General features: G+C 34.6%; 1 protein-coding gene across 8 annotated transcripts in view; it reads left to right on the forward strand.

Moving 5' to 3' along the window:
- The window catches only part of Phf14 (PHD finger protein 14), a 171877-nt gene that overhangs the window by 54125 nt on the left and 101141 nt on the right, over positions 1 to 16611 (forward strand). For all 8 annotated transcript variants that reach the window (XM_031381180.1, XM_031381179.1, XM_031381185.1 and 5 more), the window contains 6 exons: positions 5172 to 5283; positions 6155 to 6292; positions 13320 to 13466; positions 13994 to 14264; positions 14581 to 14687; positions 15728 to 15823. In XM_031381180.1, the coding sequence (XP_031237040.1) occupies positions 5172 to 5283; positions 6155 to 6292; positions 13320 to 13466; positions 13994 to 14264; positions 14581 to 14687; positions 15728 to 15823 (871 nt within the window). The remainder of the gene's footprint in view (positions 1 to 5171; positions 5284 to 6154; positions 6293 to 13319; positions 13467 to 13993; positions 14265 to 14580; positions 14688 to 15727; positions 15824 to 16611) is intronic.

Consider the following 16611-nt stretch of genomic DNA (forward strand, 5'->3'; position numbering starts at 1 on the left):
TCAGGTGTTACCTCAAGGCCATACTCTGGTAAATAGAGAAATTTGAAAACAGGTCTTATCTCACTTCAGGAGTATAACATACAGTGATTAAAGTGGAGAAATTTTAGAATTATTAAGAATATTTAAGAATTAAATAACAACTTAAGAAAAATTTCTTAGTTAAGAATCATTATTTATAAGTTATTAAGGCTGTAGTCCCAAAGTATATGGAAGTTATAAATGAATTCTTGAAAGACATCATAGGGATGACACACAGATGAAGGATAAGCAAAATTAAGGAATTATCTTTCTTGATACTGGAATTTAGACTTTGTCACAAGAACAAGTTGTACCAAGTGGGTGCAAGAAAGGTTTTCTGCTTAACTTTGGATCTTAAAAGTAGGTGGCTGGCACAGTTTTCAGGGAGAGCTGCAGCTCTGTCTTAAAGCTTGTTACACATGTGGTGGGTGTTTATTGAAAAGGTAGTAAAAACTGATCTCAAGGTTTGGGCCAGGATTGTAAGGTACTAAGAACTGGGCATGTGGCTCTTCTAGACTAACGTATCCTGTCTCTCCTGTGGAGAAACACTTTTCTTCTACTGTCCTCTATACCTTTGATTACAGTGCCCTGCTATAGTGATGACAGAATCGCACTCATTATAAATGACAAGTGCTGAGGGCATTCTGTCTCTCAGTGCAGAGTAAATATTGAAGCAGGAATGTGAGGATGAGAGACAATTACACCAAGGCTTTGCACACAGAACTGTAACAACACAGTCACCAACATTTGAGCAGTTATCTCATAGAAGTACTGACATCATTTATGTTGTTTTTTTCTCTGAGTCTAGGGGTGGTTGACTACAGTGTAAGAATTTTCCCCAATCTTGGATGTTTGGAAGATTACATACCTCAACTCTACCAATAATCGATGCTCATGTTTTTATTTTGATAAATAAGGCATTAGAATTTTTAAAATGTACTTATTTTTAATTTTTATTTGAAAATAAGTATAGGTGTTTGTGTCTGTGTGGGTATGAGTACATGAGTGTCTGCAGAGTCCAGAGGAAGGTTTCGGAATCCCCGGTGCTGGACTGTGAGCTGTCTGATGTGGGTGCATGGGTCTCTTACAGGAGCAGTAAGAGCAGTGTGTATTTAACTGCACATTTCTCTACCATCTAGAATGTTTTAGTTAAGATTGCTTAATATTTTACTGGGCATGATGGTAGACACTTTTAATCCGAGTACAGAAGCAGGTGGTTTTCTCTGAGTTCAAGATCAGCCTGGTCCACGCAGCAAGATCCAAGACAGATGGGGAGGTTACATGGAGAAACCCTGTCTCAAAATAAACAAAGAACAAAGAAAGCAGAATGCTTAATATTTTAATAGTAGCCGCAAGAACTACCAAACAACATGATTTTCATCATTGTCTTAACACTGAAAACAGGACATAGTCCCCAAATAAAATCTAGTACTACATTTTACTTTAGTAAAATTAAGAAAAACACGCATCTCATTTTATTTCAATTAGTAGCAGACCCTTAAGAAATTATAGTCTCAGTAGATTGCTAGGACAGAGTCTACAGTAGGATCTTCAGAAAGGTATGCTGAGGCTCCAGATCTCTTGTCACCTAAGAAAAGAAATGAAGTAAAAAATAGTAAGTACTTTGATATATAAACTAGAACTTGATCATATTATATAGGCGGCATTTTTGGACTATCACCTACAACTGTGGGTTTAGTAAACATTGATAGTGTGTGCTTTCAAAGTGTTTTGCCCATGTTTGTATTTTTTGTTTTATTTTTTCTTTTTATTCTATTATGACTTTAGGCAGATCCCTTAGTCTCATTATTATACCTTAATTTGTTAGTGCTCTTGGGAAGCTTCAAGGATACAACTCATGTACAACAGTTCCTGGGATGTAGCTGGGTAGTCACTCTCAGTTCTGCTGCAATGCATGATTTCTTCTGAGTAGTGTTGTTCTATTTACCTAAGGTAGCCACTCCTGTGTACAGACCCGTTGGTGACTTTTAATCTTGAATATTGGAACTTTGAGAACTCCATCATGGTGAAGTAGGGCCATTTTGAAAAATAAAACAAAACAAAATGGAAGCCCCATTTCCTTTGGAGGAAGATGATTCATTTTACTTGTTTTCTTGTTAATTTTAAAGTTGTACTGACAAACTTTCTTATGTGCTATTATACTCTGCATAGTAACTTGTAATGCTTTCTAAAAGAAGACAAAAGAAAGCTCTTTAAGCACTGAGATTTAATAGGAGATACTTATACTAGCCACTCTTCAGGCAATCTGGAAAAATTTTGTAATGGACTGTTTAAGTACTTGTTCATGTCCATAGTCCCATATAGGCTAGAGTAGAAATTATAGGCATAATTTCTTTTGCTGCATTGTAATGCCAGCTTGATTTAAGACCAAGAAAGAGAAAAAGCTATAAAACTTGGACAAGTCCTTTTGTATTTTCATCTTCATATCGGAAGCCCAGGAAAAGGAAGAGTATGTATAGACTGGCTGAAGACGTTTTGAAACTGATTTATGACATGAGTTTAACTAGACAGTCCTCTATTGATGTGAGTCACAATTTCTACATGCAAAGTGATTTCATGTGTGGAAATTTCTGTGCATGAAATAAAAACTGAAAGTTTATTTCACTTCTAAGTAACATACATTTTATTTAACAAAGTAAAGCAAGGCATATACCCTAAAGAAAGACTGAGTGACCATCCTGGAAACAAGAAGAGCCTGAGTCGTCTTCCTTTACCACCTTGGTAGGCTATCCTTTTGTGGATTTCCAGGGCAACATGGCTCTGATTCATGGCTCTTCTTTCCACTTTAGTAAGCATTATGATACACTGGAATAATGGTTCTCAACCTTCCAAATGCCCCCACGCTTTAATACAGTTCCTCATATTGTGGGGACCCCCAGCCATAAAAAACTATTTTCATGCCTGCTTTATAACTTTAATTTTGCTACTGCTAAGCTGTAGTTTAAATATCTGTTTTCTGATGACTTTAGGTGACCCCCTATAAAAGGGCTGTTTGATCTCAGGAATCATAACCTACCAGTTGAGAGCCACTGCAGTAGAAGGACGGGAGCATTACATTCCTTAAGAGCCATTGCTTTCCTCTTCTAGACTTGCTATATTTTAAATATTCAGTCCTTTGAAAGCATTTCTTGATTTACAAATGAGAACATTCATAGGAAACATTCAAACCCTTTAATTTTTCTTGTAGCAATTGTTACTTGAGCAAAGACAATGAGCTAAACACTGCTTTAAGCATTTCACATTCATCTACATCAAAGTTCCAGATAATATGTTCTTTACCTATGAGACACTTAACCATTGGTTCTGAGTTGAAGATATAGAAATAACATGCTGCAGATATACTTTTAAAATATTTTTTAAATATGAGGAAAAGGTACTACACAGAAAAAGTACTTCAAAATTATTCCATTAATATAATTTTCATTGTGACCTAAGAGTTTTTTTCAAGAAGCATATTACTACTAGGTTGTTACCTGACTATAAACAATATATAAATTTAATCGAATGCATTGATAGTTTCCATTCTAGAATGACAGTCTGCCTCTGTCTTTTGGTGGTTTTGTGATACTTGTTTTCTGCTCCTTTTCTGAACTAACATCTGTCATCATAGCTCCAAGCAAAATGAATGGTAAAGTAACAAGGAAGATTTTCTTGTTGTTTTGATTTCCCTTTTAATTATATAAGTTCTAAAATATGTGAACAGAAAGTGCTCACAGGAACAAAATTGTGTTAGCGATAATTTTCAGTGACTTTGATACATATTTTAATAAGGACTTACATTGGTGTCCTCGTGAATAGCTGAGCAAAATGATACATTTGTGTGCCAGTCACACCGAAATGGCAGTTGAGATCTTCACTGCACATCTTAAGAAGGTCAGTACAGAGGAAGCAGCCAGCTGTTGGTTTATCCAAAGTAAATTCCTGTAGAGAACGGCAGCGTTTAATATATCAGTGAGCACTGAGGAACTGCACAGATTACATTGAGAAAGTTGCTGCTCATTGAGATGCTATCTTTATACTGAACTCCACAGGACCAGGATGCATGTGGGAGGTTGGATTAAAATGTTTCATCAAGAAAATTTCAGAACTCTGAGGTTTTGTACAACAAAAATGATAAAAATTTTAAACTTTTCCTGAATACTTCTATAGAATGATTAAGTCTTAGTCTTTTAAAACTCAGTACATCACAAAACCAGAACCTTTTAAAGTAAGATAAAGCAAAAGTTGTCAATATAGTCACAAGGTTATAGAGATTTGCCATCTCATTTTCATCCTTTTTCTTATATAAGTGATGCAAATCTGGTATTTACATTCCACATAGCTATTCAACATTTTGTTTGTCTGCAAGCAAATAGATACGTAATAAATTAAAAGCTCAGAATGTTAAAAGAAATTAGAACCAACTTACTATTTCTTCACTATGCTTAGAGTTAACTGTTTTAAAAAAGTGTTAAAGCCTTGCGCAGACTTTACACAATGTAGTTGTAGGTGGGTTTATAAGTTAATAGGCTATATAAGGAGTAGAGGTGCTCAATGAAAACATGACATCCTTGCATTATTATAACTTTGTTTTGTACCTTTTCCCAGCTACCATCAAAAGCTAAACTTTCTACCAAAACTGTTTTTTAAGATATACCCTTAGGGATATCCAACACCCTTGTGGGGAAAGTAGCAGTAAAGAACAATTAACCTAATTACTGCAGAATAACTTCATAAATTAGAATCCTTAATTCTAAAAGAACTCACAGTAATGAATGTACATATCTTTCCTTGAATGTGAAAGTGATGTTTTGTTACCTTTGAATAGCAGTCTTATGCAAATATTTAAGAATAACAGGTAAGACCAAAGTACAGTGAATCTTAAGTGAAAAGCAATTATGGTTGCTAAATCTACATTTTGACTAGCCTTCTAGAAAAGTAATGCTCACTGCAGTCATGCTTTCTGTGATTAATTATCTGCTATCATTCTCTAGGTATGCTGTATTTTTTAGTTAAGAGTCTTGAGATAAGGATTTAAAAAAAAATCTAATCATAGAATGCTTTAAGTACTATTTTAAGGTAGAACATATTTTATGTTTGGATTTTATGTGAGCATTTCAGGAGTGCATCTGATAATGTCTTTTCTCTTACAGATGGGTCCACATCGTTTGTGCCCTATATGTTCCTGGAGTAGCCTTTGGAGATATTGATAAATTACGACCAGTAACATTAACAGAAATGAACTATTCTAAATATGGTGCCAAGGTAAGGTAAACTTTATGGTTAACTAAAATTTAGGATTTTTTTCTTTCTTTACATAGCCTTTTAAGCTTATGATACTACAGAAGTGTTGATTAGTAAGCATGTTCTTTGAGAAACTCTTAGCACAAGGTCGTTTCTTATTGTATTATTAATTTGCTGTGTTTTCCTTTTGTATTTTTTGAGGTAGTATATTACTGTAGCTCAGGTCAACTTCAGGTATGAGTTAGTCAGTGCCTTTTCTTCAGTTCAAAGATTATATATAAGGGGTCACCATGCGTGATTTTAATCATATGTTGATAGTTGTTTCTCCAGAGACTAATTTATTGATTAGTCTAATTTCAGATAACCATGCTGTAAAAATGGATATTAGTTGATACTGTTTCTCTTCTCTAGAACGCAGACAGAACCTTGTTCCACTCAGTTGGATCAAATGAAGTCTCACGATTTTAATTTTAAAATGAATTTTATTAAGATTAAGAAAAAATATATCTACTCTTTAATTTATTTTGAATATGTGTCAGCTTATTACAATTTCAATTTTTTAATGGAACAAAAATGATCAAATTTCTTCAACATAGTAAAATGATTATATATATATATATCTGTAAAGTACTTAGAAGACTAAGTGCCTAGCTCCTAAGTCCTTATATTATTATTTGTTATTATTGCTAGTATATCAGTTTAATTTAGATTGATTGGAACTATATAATGAATTCTCTTTTTTATTGGAAAACCTGGCTTGCCTGCATTTATTTACATTGATGCTCTGTGTTAAAATGCTTGAGTATTTTAAATAATTATTGGATTCTTCATGAGAGGATAGTATTGTTTCAGAAATACTTTTGCTGTGAGAGTTTTCCTGTGACTTTTGTAGGAGTGTAGCTTTTGTGAAGACCCTCGCTTTGCTAGAACTGGAGTTTGCATTAGCTGTGATGCAGGCATGTGTAGAGCCTATTTTCACGTTACTTGTGCCCAGAAGGAAGGCCTGCTTTCAGAGGCAGCAGCAGAAGAGGTAAGTTTATTTACCTTATTAATCATTGGGTGCTAACTGTGTTCAGAAGACTTCGCATATCTGCTGTGTCCTGTAGCAGTCATAATGTGTGGGAAACTTGATAATCTGTTAAGTTTTTGACCAGATCACTGATTTATACTTTTGAATAGTAAATGGCTGAGTCTTGTCAGTCTTAAGACTAGATATAGCATACTTGGAAGCATATCAAAAGTGTTTTAGTGCGTTCTGACAGATAAAACAATACAAGGTGTCTTGGAGTATTGATATGTGGTATATTTTATACAGACGAATGAAACTTTCTTAAGGCATATTGTTCTTTTTGGGTTTAGTCTTAGCTCCCTAGCATTTTTTTCCAGATGATAGATTAAGTAATTATTTGGTTACAAAGTATATTTTTGGAACTCCTTAAAAATTTAAATTGTTTCTAGGACCCAGTGCTTGAAATTGTTTTTATAACAATGTAAAATATGTATTTCTAGGTTCTAATCTTAGGAAGTTTCTAGAGATTACACACAATATAACAGTGTAACTTTAACTATGGTAGTAGTTTTGATGATTCTTTTATGTTATGAAGGCAGATAAAGTTGCAAAAATATAAACTGCAGCCTTTTCTCTTAAAATTTGTTGTCTAATGCCATAGTAGTTTTCTTGATTAAAAATATGTATTTACTTAATAAGCTTAAGTTAAGTTAGGAAGTATTTAAGAGTATTCTAAGTTTTAGTTCATGTGATAAGTTTCTAAAAGTATAACACATAAATTCTTTGGCATTCACCATAATTTTTAAAGGATTTTAAGAAGTCTTAGGAGGAAGTGTAATTAGATCCTTAAGTGACTTTTGAAGAGAGATGATTACCTATTCAGTAAACTTTTGCTGTGCATCCATGATGCTTTCTGAGAGTATGGAAGCTATTTTGTTTGTTTGTTATATAAAATTTTATTTTCTCATAAAATGTTCATTTTGCTTTTAGCTAGGAAATAAGTAATCTAATGAAAAAAATTTACAAAATAATTCTTGAAGATGTATTTTATTTCAACTTTAATAGATCTTAAATAGAAATGGTATATTTTGACCTTTATCATTTGTTCTAACTTTTGATGCTGAGGAGTTGTGCTTTGAGTGCGTGCTGGATGAACACTGAACATTTTCCCAGCTCCTGGCAGACAAGAAGTGTGCCTGAAGCATAGGGCTGGGTGGATTTATCAAGACCAGCATGCTAAGTAATGGGAAGAGGGGCAGAGGGCCAGTGTAATAGGACTAATTGGGCTGCATAAGTCACAGGAGGAACCAGGGAAGCTAAGTTCAGCTCAGTTGTCTACTTCTGGATAACTGAACTTCCTAGTCAGGATGTTTCTCTTCCAGAGGCTTTCTTTCAGGTTTATGTTTGAGAGATTTACCTTTTATCTTAAGATAGTTTGGGTTACTTTGCTTAGCACTCACAATACCTGTTCCTTTTGGAGAAGACAAAAAGACTCTTTAGGTAGTTAAGTAAAAATGTGTAAAACAGCAAGGGTACACTGGGATGTGTAATGATTTGCAGATTGCTGCTTCTCCTTATCAGAAGGCATGGAGATTAATACAAAACCAAACATAATCAGTAGTTTGCAGTCACGATGTTTAAGAGCTAACTTGGGGAAAATGTACAGGGCAACTTGAAATAATAAACATGTCAGACTTGGACTTGAAGTTTCCTCCTGCCTTGGTGCTTTCTTTTGTCAGTTAGGCAAATATGCCTGATCCTACCCAGGCCACTTCTAGAGGTTTTATTTTTGTGGGTGGTCTTTTCTTTTGTTTTTGTTTTGGTTTGTTTTTTGTATTTTATTAAAGGATATTTACACTGGTTTCTATTTGTTATAAATACTTTATAGAATTGGAACTTTTTTGTGTGTGATCTTTTTGCTACTTGACCATACTATACAATTCCAGTTGGTATGGAATTCACTGTCCTTTTGTCTCAGCCTTCTTAGTGCTATTACAAATGTGTATTATTGTAGCCGGTGAGAATTACAAATTTATAAAGGACTCCTTACAGAATTTCAAAACTTTGCATGAGTTGTTAGGATGTGAGATTTGCTTTTGATAATATTTATTCTGTTAAAATGGAGGTGTTATTTATAATGTTAGTACTCCTGTACATTGGATACATATAAGGACCCCCCTCACACATGCTGACTGACTGGGTCTCATTGTGTAGTCAGTGGTAGTCCCAGTGATCCTTGTGTTCACCCTTCTGAGTACTAAGATTGCAGGCATATGTGGCCACACGCACCTGAGGATTATTAAAATTAAGAAGCATTTCAAATTAAAGCAGGTTTATTGCCTTCTGCTTCCGTTTTATGTTTCCTTTAGTTTTCCTAGAAAGCTTATATTTTCTTGTTTAAGCTTGTTTATCAAGTTGGATGTCATACTTTTCTAGAGCTACTTTATACAGCTAGTAAAAGAAAGCCTGAAAAATAGAATTAAATACCTCAGTTTCATCCAGTGATGTTTATCATATTTTTAAACATTTTTATATAGCTTTGGAAGATAATTGCTTTCCACGTTTGGTGAAGCTCCATTAGAGTTGTGCCTGGTTTTCTTTTTTTTGTACTTTGTAAAATATTTCAAATTATAAGAATAGCCAAATTGCCATGTTTTAAACATAACATGTTTTTCAAAGATGTTAAACTACAGCACAAAAATTTATGTTATGTTTCATATTGTTTTAAAGTTACTTATTGTTTTGTTTTCTTTTTTAATTGGATATTTATTTACATTTCAAATGTTATCCCCTTTCTCAGTCTCCCCCCAAACCTTCTATCCCATTCTCCCTCCCCCTGCTTCTATGAAGGTGTTCCCCCATCCACCCATCCACTCTCGCCTCCCCACCCTGGCATTCTCCTACACTGGACCAAGAGCCTCTCCTTTCATTGATGACCAACAAGGCTACACCCTCTGCTACATATGCGGCTAGAGCCATGGGTACCTCCATGTGTACTCCTTGGTTGGTGATTTAGTCCCTGGGAGCTCTGGGGTGTCTGGTTGGTTGATATTGTTGTTCTTCCTATGGGGTTGCAGACCTCTTCAGCTCCTTCAGTCCTTTCTCCAACTCCTCCATTGGGGATCTCTGTATTTGTCAGGCTCTGGCAGAGCCTCTCGGGAGACCGCTATATGAGGCTCCTGTCAGCATGCACTTCTTGGCATCCACAGTAGTGTCTGTGTTTCGTGACTGTGTCTTACTAAACCTATAGTAATTTTTTGTTGATAAATATATGAGTTTGGTAGTATTGAACAATATTATAATATTTAGAAAATAGTCTCTAAAACAGTATAAAATTATTTGTAGATTCTATTGATTTTAATACATATTTTTATTACTCTATTGAGAATTTCATACATTTTATTTTGATTGTACTTTGGTAGTTTTTGTTTCTAATAGATAGGGGGCGGGTGCATTCTCTTCTTTCGGGATATTATATGGAGACTGGATTAAACTGACAATTGATGCATTAACTAGAGAAAAGACAAAGTTTCCTCCCAGTCTTACATAAGAGTTCACAAAAAACTGATGCTCCAAAAAGCTACTGTTACTAATTTAATAAAAACTGAAAGGAAGACATTCAGTTTCTAGGTGAATTAGCAAAAGATAGGACAATTTTAAGTAATCTTTATGTTCTAGGAATGGTCTGCCACTACCCTGCCCCCTACACTAGAGTCTAGGAGCCTCACTTTATACGTATAAATTTCTAATTTTAGATAGAGAACAGAAGCTTTGATATGATCACTTTCTCTTTCTACTGACTCTGTCTTTAGTTTAAATTAACAAAAGGAAAAAGTCAGATTGTTATTGGATGCTTCAGGATAGAGCTATTCACTTCTCAGATATTATATTCCTGGGCTTCACTTTTTAGGCAGTTTAATTTAAGAAATCACAACATTAAACATGTTATTTAGTATTTTTGATCATTAGTAGTTACATTAAAGTAGATCACCTGTTTAAGTTCTAAGTAGTAGTGTAACTTTAATTTGCTGTGTAAGTAAAGAAAACAGTGGTCTTTATTGGGGGGAAAAAAGGCATTGTGGGGCTGGTGAGATGGCTTTACCGAAGGTCCTGAGTTCAAATCCCAGCAATCACATGGTGGCTCACAACCACCTGTAATGAGATCTGACACCCTCTTCTGGGGCAGTGTACAGTGTACTTACATATAACAGTAAATAAATAAATCTTTTTTAAAAAAAAGGCATTGTGACTGATAACAATGTCATCATTTTTTTAAAATCAGCTCCAAAATGGTTATGTAATGCAGAACGTTAAGGAAATTTTATATATATCCAACTTCACTTTTTTATCTCTTTTTCTCTTTTTCCCCTTCATTCTATCCTTTTAGATACACATTTCTCACTTACCTTTTAAAATTAATAGGTAAGTAGTAATTAAGACTATCTTAGTGCTAGGAAGATGGTTTGACATGGAACCTTAAGAACCTGAGTTCAGATTACCAGTACTCATGAGAGAAGCACATGGCTGTAATCCTAGCGCTGAGGGAATTGGGGAATCGGGGCAGGAGCCTCCCTGTAGAAGAAGCACATGGCTGTAATTCTAGCGCTGAGGGAATTGGGGAATCGGGGCAGGAGCCTCCCTGGAGCTTCTGCTGCTGTCCTGGAACTCACTCTGTAGACCAGGCTGGCCTCGAGGTCAAATTCACTTGTCTCTGCCTCCCAAGTGCTGGAATCAAAGGCGTGTACCACCACTGTCCAGCTTTAGAGGTAGCTTCTACACACCAGTATAAAACACATATTCAGTGTAGTTTTGGATAATTTTATAAATTATCTTTTGGGGTTAAGTGTTTTTAGGTTAAGTTCATGTCACTTCTGTTTTTTAAAAATAGAGATTATATTATTTTGTAATATTTTTAAGGTTTTATATCTGTATAAATTGGTGTCTAGCTTTTCAAATTTCTAATTTTAAGCAGTGCTATATCCTTTAGTATCTGTATCATAATACAGAATTGCTTTGTGGGCTTTTAAAAAAACCTTAAGTGCAGATTAGAATTTCAAGATTATTTCCTTTTTGATTTTATCTCAAGCTTTCTTGCCTGTTAGTGTCATTTCTGTACCTTAAACTGCCTAAAGAATGAATTGCCAGCCATTTCTTAATAACTATTGTAGTACAAATTACTTCAATTTTTGTTATATTTAGAGACATTTTTGTGTCTTTACTAGAATTGAGATTTTTTTTTTTTGCCCTAGTGTTGTTACAGTTGTTTCTTCTCATTGACCCTTCCTATTTACTCCCACTTGTTTTCTCTCAAATTCATGGCTATTATTTCTTTAGTTGGGACTCTGTGTGTTTGTGTATTACTAAAAATATAAATACAACCTGCTTTGCTCAATCAGTATAAAGTTACTTACATGTCTATGACTTCAGGGCTCAGCACTTGGTGTTCTTGCTCAGAGAAGACTATTGCTCCTGCTCTCAGCATTCCTTCCACCTAGTAGGCATGAGAACAAGTTGGTGCCATTGTTGTTCGGGTCTTATTTAGGCAGCAATGTTGATGAGACTTCTTGGGTACAACTTCCTTGACATTTCCAGGAGATGAGATCTTATAGGAAATTTTCCTATTTTTACTATGTTTCCACTCCCTCTTAGACTCTGTCTGTGAGCCTAAGGTACAGAAGTTGTGTTGGACATGCATCACTTGTTCTCTGCATTTCTATTGCTTGTGGTTTTCTGTAATGGTCTATGGTGTATTGTAAGATGTATCTTTGATGAGGAGTGAGATCTATACTTGGCTGTAGGTATAAAGATGAATATGTATAATGTAGTTAGGATTATACTCCTCTAGTAAACTGATATGTTTAGGTTCTCCACCAAGACCCATCTTTCACAGGTTTTTAGTACCAGATATGGTATTAGAATACTCTTGTCGAATAGACCTTTAGTCCAATTAGATTATTGGCTACCACTAGGATGCATTGCGCCATTGCACTCTTAGATAAGACATCATGCCATGCTGTCAGTGTTTAAGTTTATAGACATTGTAGACGTGTAGGAATATTGGTTGCTTCTCTCCTGTGGAAGCTTACATGTGCCATCTAGCACCATGAAAGCTAGTCACCAAGAAGGAGTCTTTCAGGTCAGAACCAGCTTGGATCGTTTGGGTCCTATGATTGAAGTGTATGAGACTGTATCTTCAGCCTTAGAGACTTATTTTCTGCTTCTGAGAGATAACTGAGGACAATGGAAATAGACCGTGTTTTGGGAGTCCCTTGAACTACCCTAACAAGTGAATTATAATGTACCCTTTGGCTAACACCATGTTTCCATGTGAGATACTAGTTATAAAAAGATAAAGAAAAATACCTCATTTTTATTATTGACAGGGTCTGGCCTTCCTCATCTATTTTTTTCATGGATAAAATATGTGTATGCATTGCCAGTGAGTTAAGAACATCTCACTTACTTATGATGGCTGTTGTTATTCATATTTACTATACAATTACAATTTCCTATTTTATTTATTTATGGATGTAACTTTAGCATTTGTTTATAATTCTTCCCTAAGTTTATTAAAATTGAGGCTTTGCACTACAAATTTTTAAAGAAGTATACAAACATACCCAAGTAACAACATTTTTGTTAATATTTTGCAATTAATATGGTCCTTTATTATTTTGTAGTGCTGGGATCAGATCCAGGTCTTTTCTTATGGTAGTCAAATATTGTATGGATGAGCTATATACATCAATCCCAACAAAGCCCTTTAGAGAAAAAAGTTGGTAATTTGAGAATGATAGATTACACTTCAAATTCAGTAAGTAATTTTTGTCATGATGTGTGAAAATTGCTTCCTCTATATTGTATTGATGTAGCCATCACTAAGAGATTTGTCAAAAGGAAACTATTATTTATTGATTGTTTGTAAAATGCCCATTGGAGTAAAATTTCATCTCCCCACACTTTTCCTTCCTTTCTCCCTCCCTCCCTCCCTCCCTCCCTCTTCCTCTCTCTCTTCCTCTTTCTTTCTTTCTTTCTTCCTTTCTTTCAGGATATAGCAGATCCATTTTTTGCTTATTGTAAGCAGCATGCAGACAGGTTAGACAGAAAATGGAAAAGAAAAAACTACTTGGCTCTACAATCCTATTGTAAAATGTCATTGCAAGAGAGAGAAAAACAGCTATCCCCTGAAGCACAGGTACGGGAATCACAACTAAATCTACTACTTTTTTTTTTTCAGATCCCACGTGTGTTTTCTATTGACATGTAGTTGAAATCCAGGTCTAGCATATAAAATGTAGTTTAAAAATTTACTTAATAAAGCAGTGGTTTGTGAAAAGACATGAGTAGAATTTGTTTCCAAAGAAATTATGCTTCATTGAATCAATGGTGTAGTCACTTGTAAAGTATTTCATGCTGAAAAATTTGTATTTACAAGTGGTTATCTGTCGAAGATTACTTCTTGGTTAGGGATGGGAGCGTATGTCTGTTTCTTCTTTGAGCTCTAGGACCCTGTCTCAGAGCAGCTGTTATTAGGGTGGATTCATTTATTGCAACTCCAGAATTGCATTGTACATCTTCAGGATCAGTGATAAATCTGATTTGCCCTACTTGTGAAGTTTTAGTATTGTTATCTTCTCTAAGCATAAAAGTAAAAGGTATGATGAGGAATATATTCCATTTTAGTTTCATTCAAAATGCCTGCATGCCTTCATTTCTTTATAGGCAAGGATCAATGCCCGACTACAGCAATATCGTGCCAAGGCAGAGCTTGCTCGATCTACCAGACCACAAGCCTGGGTTCCAAGGGAAAAGCTACCCAGACCACTCACAAGTAGTGCTTCAGCCATTCGTAAGCTTATGCGCAAAGCAGAACTGATGGGAATCAGTACGGATATCTTTCCAGTGGACAACTCAGATACTAGTTCTAGTGTGGATGGAAGGCGGAAACATAAGCAGCCAGCTCTCACTGCTGATTTTGTGAATTACTATTTTGGTCAGTATAGACACTGTTACATATACAGTCTCCCTGCGAATAAGTTGCTAATGACAGAATGTGATATGCAATTAACGTTTTAGAAAATTATTACTATGTTGTATATGTCAGAGGCATGTTTATTTTCCTAATTGTAGCCTTAGTAAATTCTTGGCTAATGTACTGCTGTATTTATTCTTAAATATACTTAAAATTTTGTTTGACCAATGTAAGTTTATCCAAATGATCATCTCTGTGGCTAGTTTGCTTCTTTGTGTATGTTTTCTATTAGCCTTTACTTTCTACTGAAGTAAAATTGGATATTTAATTTAAATAGAGAGAAATATGCGCATGATTCAAATTCAGGAAAATATGGCTGAACAAAAGAATATAAAGGATAAATTAGAGAATGAGCAAGAAAAGCTTCATGTAGAATATAATAAGGTACGTTGACTACAAATGCACAGTATCACTTAATAGATCTTCTTTATAGTTCTTTTGTGATTTTATTGTATTTTTGTGTTTCAGTTTGAAATTCAGGAGCTCTTTCCCAGCTTTCATCATCATTTTCATTACTGTCATTCTCACTGAGTGCATTCTTATACCAGGCACACATTCTTATACCAGTTGTGATCCCTGCACACATAGAAAGCCATGTAATTTTCTTTTTGTCCTTAGTGTGAGTTGTGGCTGTAGCTCTTGTTGGTAGGAGTGGGAACTGAGGGTTGAAGGGGTTACATAATTTGTATGTGGCAACAGTAATCAAGGTTTAGAGTTGGGGTTTAAAACTAACACAGCTAGCCTCATTCCTTATTCTTAAATGTAAACAACATTATAGATCTTCTTTTTTAGTTTGTTGAAGATTTGAAAACCCAGTCTTAAACTAGTAGTCGTTTTAAAATTATATGCTAATTTTTTTAAAACATGTTTTCCAATTGAAAATTTTATTTCTTCCTGTGTAATATATAAAGCAAGATCTTTCAAAAGTGTTAGGTTCTAAGTAGCATGTCTATTTAAATTAATATCTAATTATTATTTAAAAAAAAACCCTCCAACCTATTTAAAGTGATGTAATGACTAGGAAGTAACGTCCAGTAATCAGCAACGTTGTAGTAAAAAGACTATGGGGAATAAAGTGATAAGATCTGCAGACTTTTGGTAGTTGATCTTAGACAAGAGAACCTTTGGGATTTTTAGTTTTCTAATGAGAGAAGTGATGGAAATGTGATTCAGTAGAGATTTGATAGCAAAATGTCAAATTATATACCAAACTATATGTGCATCATTACTAAAAACTGTAGAATAAAAGAAAATGTTTCCCTTCTCTTGAGGATATTCACCATACTAGCAATATTTATATCTTTGTTTTTTAGTAGTTATTTGACTTGAATATGTTATAATAAATGGAAAATAATTGTGAATATTCTTGTTTATTTCTATTTATACATATAAAAGCTTACTAATTTTACTTACTCTTTTTGTAGCTCTGTGAATCATTAGAGGAATTACAAAATCTGAATGGGAAACTTAGAAGTGAAGGGCAAGGGATATGGGCCTTACTTGGCCGAATTACAGGGCAGGTTAGTTTCTTTTCAGTTGCTTTCTTCAATTCTTGTTCTCTTTGTGAATTTTCAGCATGCATTGTTTCTACACAAAAGTCACTTTGCTAACTGTGTTCCTAATTCCCTAGGGTAATGATTTCTGTCTGAAATACTTGTACACCACTGGCAGTCACTGCCTACCGAGAACCTATAACTTAATTTGTTATTTCATCAGCTATCTTTTTGGCAATTTTATTATGCTCAGATTGATTGGCCTGTCACTTTTGATGGGCTAAGATATGATGCATGAGTTTCCTCTTTGTTAGTATATTCTTTATTCAGTGGTATTAGATTTTTGTCACAATTTTTCCTTCCCATTCCCTTCTTTTGTGATTAGACTGCACATTACTGGTACTACAAAGAGTAATTCTTTTAAAAGGTGGAGGTGAGGAGTTGCTTTTGGACATACTAACTCTTTTTCTACTAATAGGTAGTTAGGTGATTTTTGGAAGATTATGGTATTTTATATTTGATATTTAGAAAAGAAAATTTGTAGTTACTTGCTTTTGTCTGGATTTATATTTTTCTTATAAAAACCTCCTCTATAGTTTAAAATATTATCTACTATAAAATACATTTCCATTTATTAAGTAACTTCATAGAGGATTGAAAATTGCATTGTGTGATAGCAGTCTGCACAGACATGTGTATCATATGCATGACACTGTTCCAGTTGGCTGAACAGACGTGAGCTCACCAAGGCACTAAGAAGTGACTTTGATAGATGCTCACTGTCTCAGAGGCCAGTTTACTACAGATTAGTAGAG

The sequence above is a fragment of the Mastomys coucha genome, unplaced genomic scaffold, assembly GCF_008632895.1.
Source record: "Mastomys coucha isolate ucsf_1 unplaced genomic scaffold, UCSF_Mcou_1 pScaffold20, whole genome shotgun sequence".
NCBI lineage: Eukaryota > Metazoa > Chordata > Mammalia > Rodentia > Muridae > Mastomys > Mastomys coucha.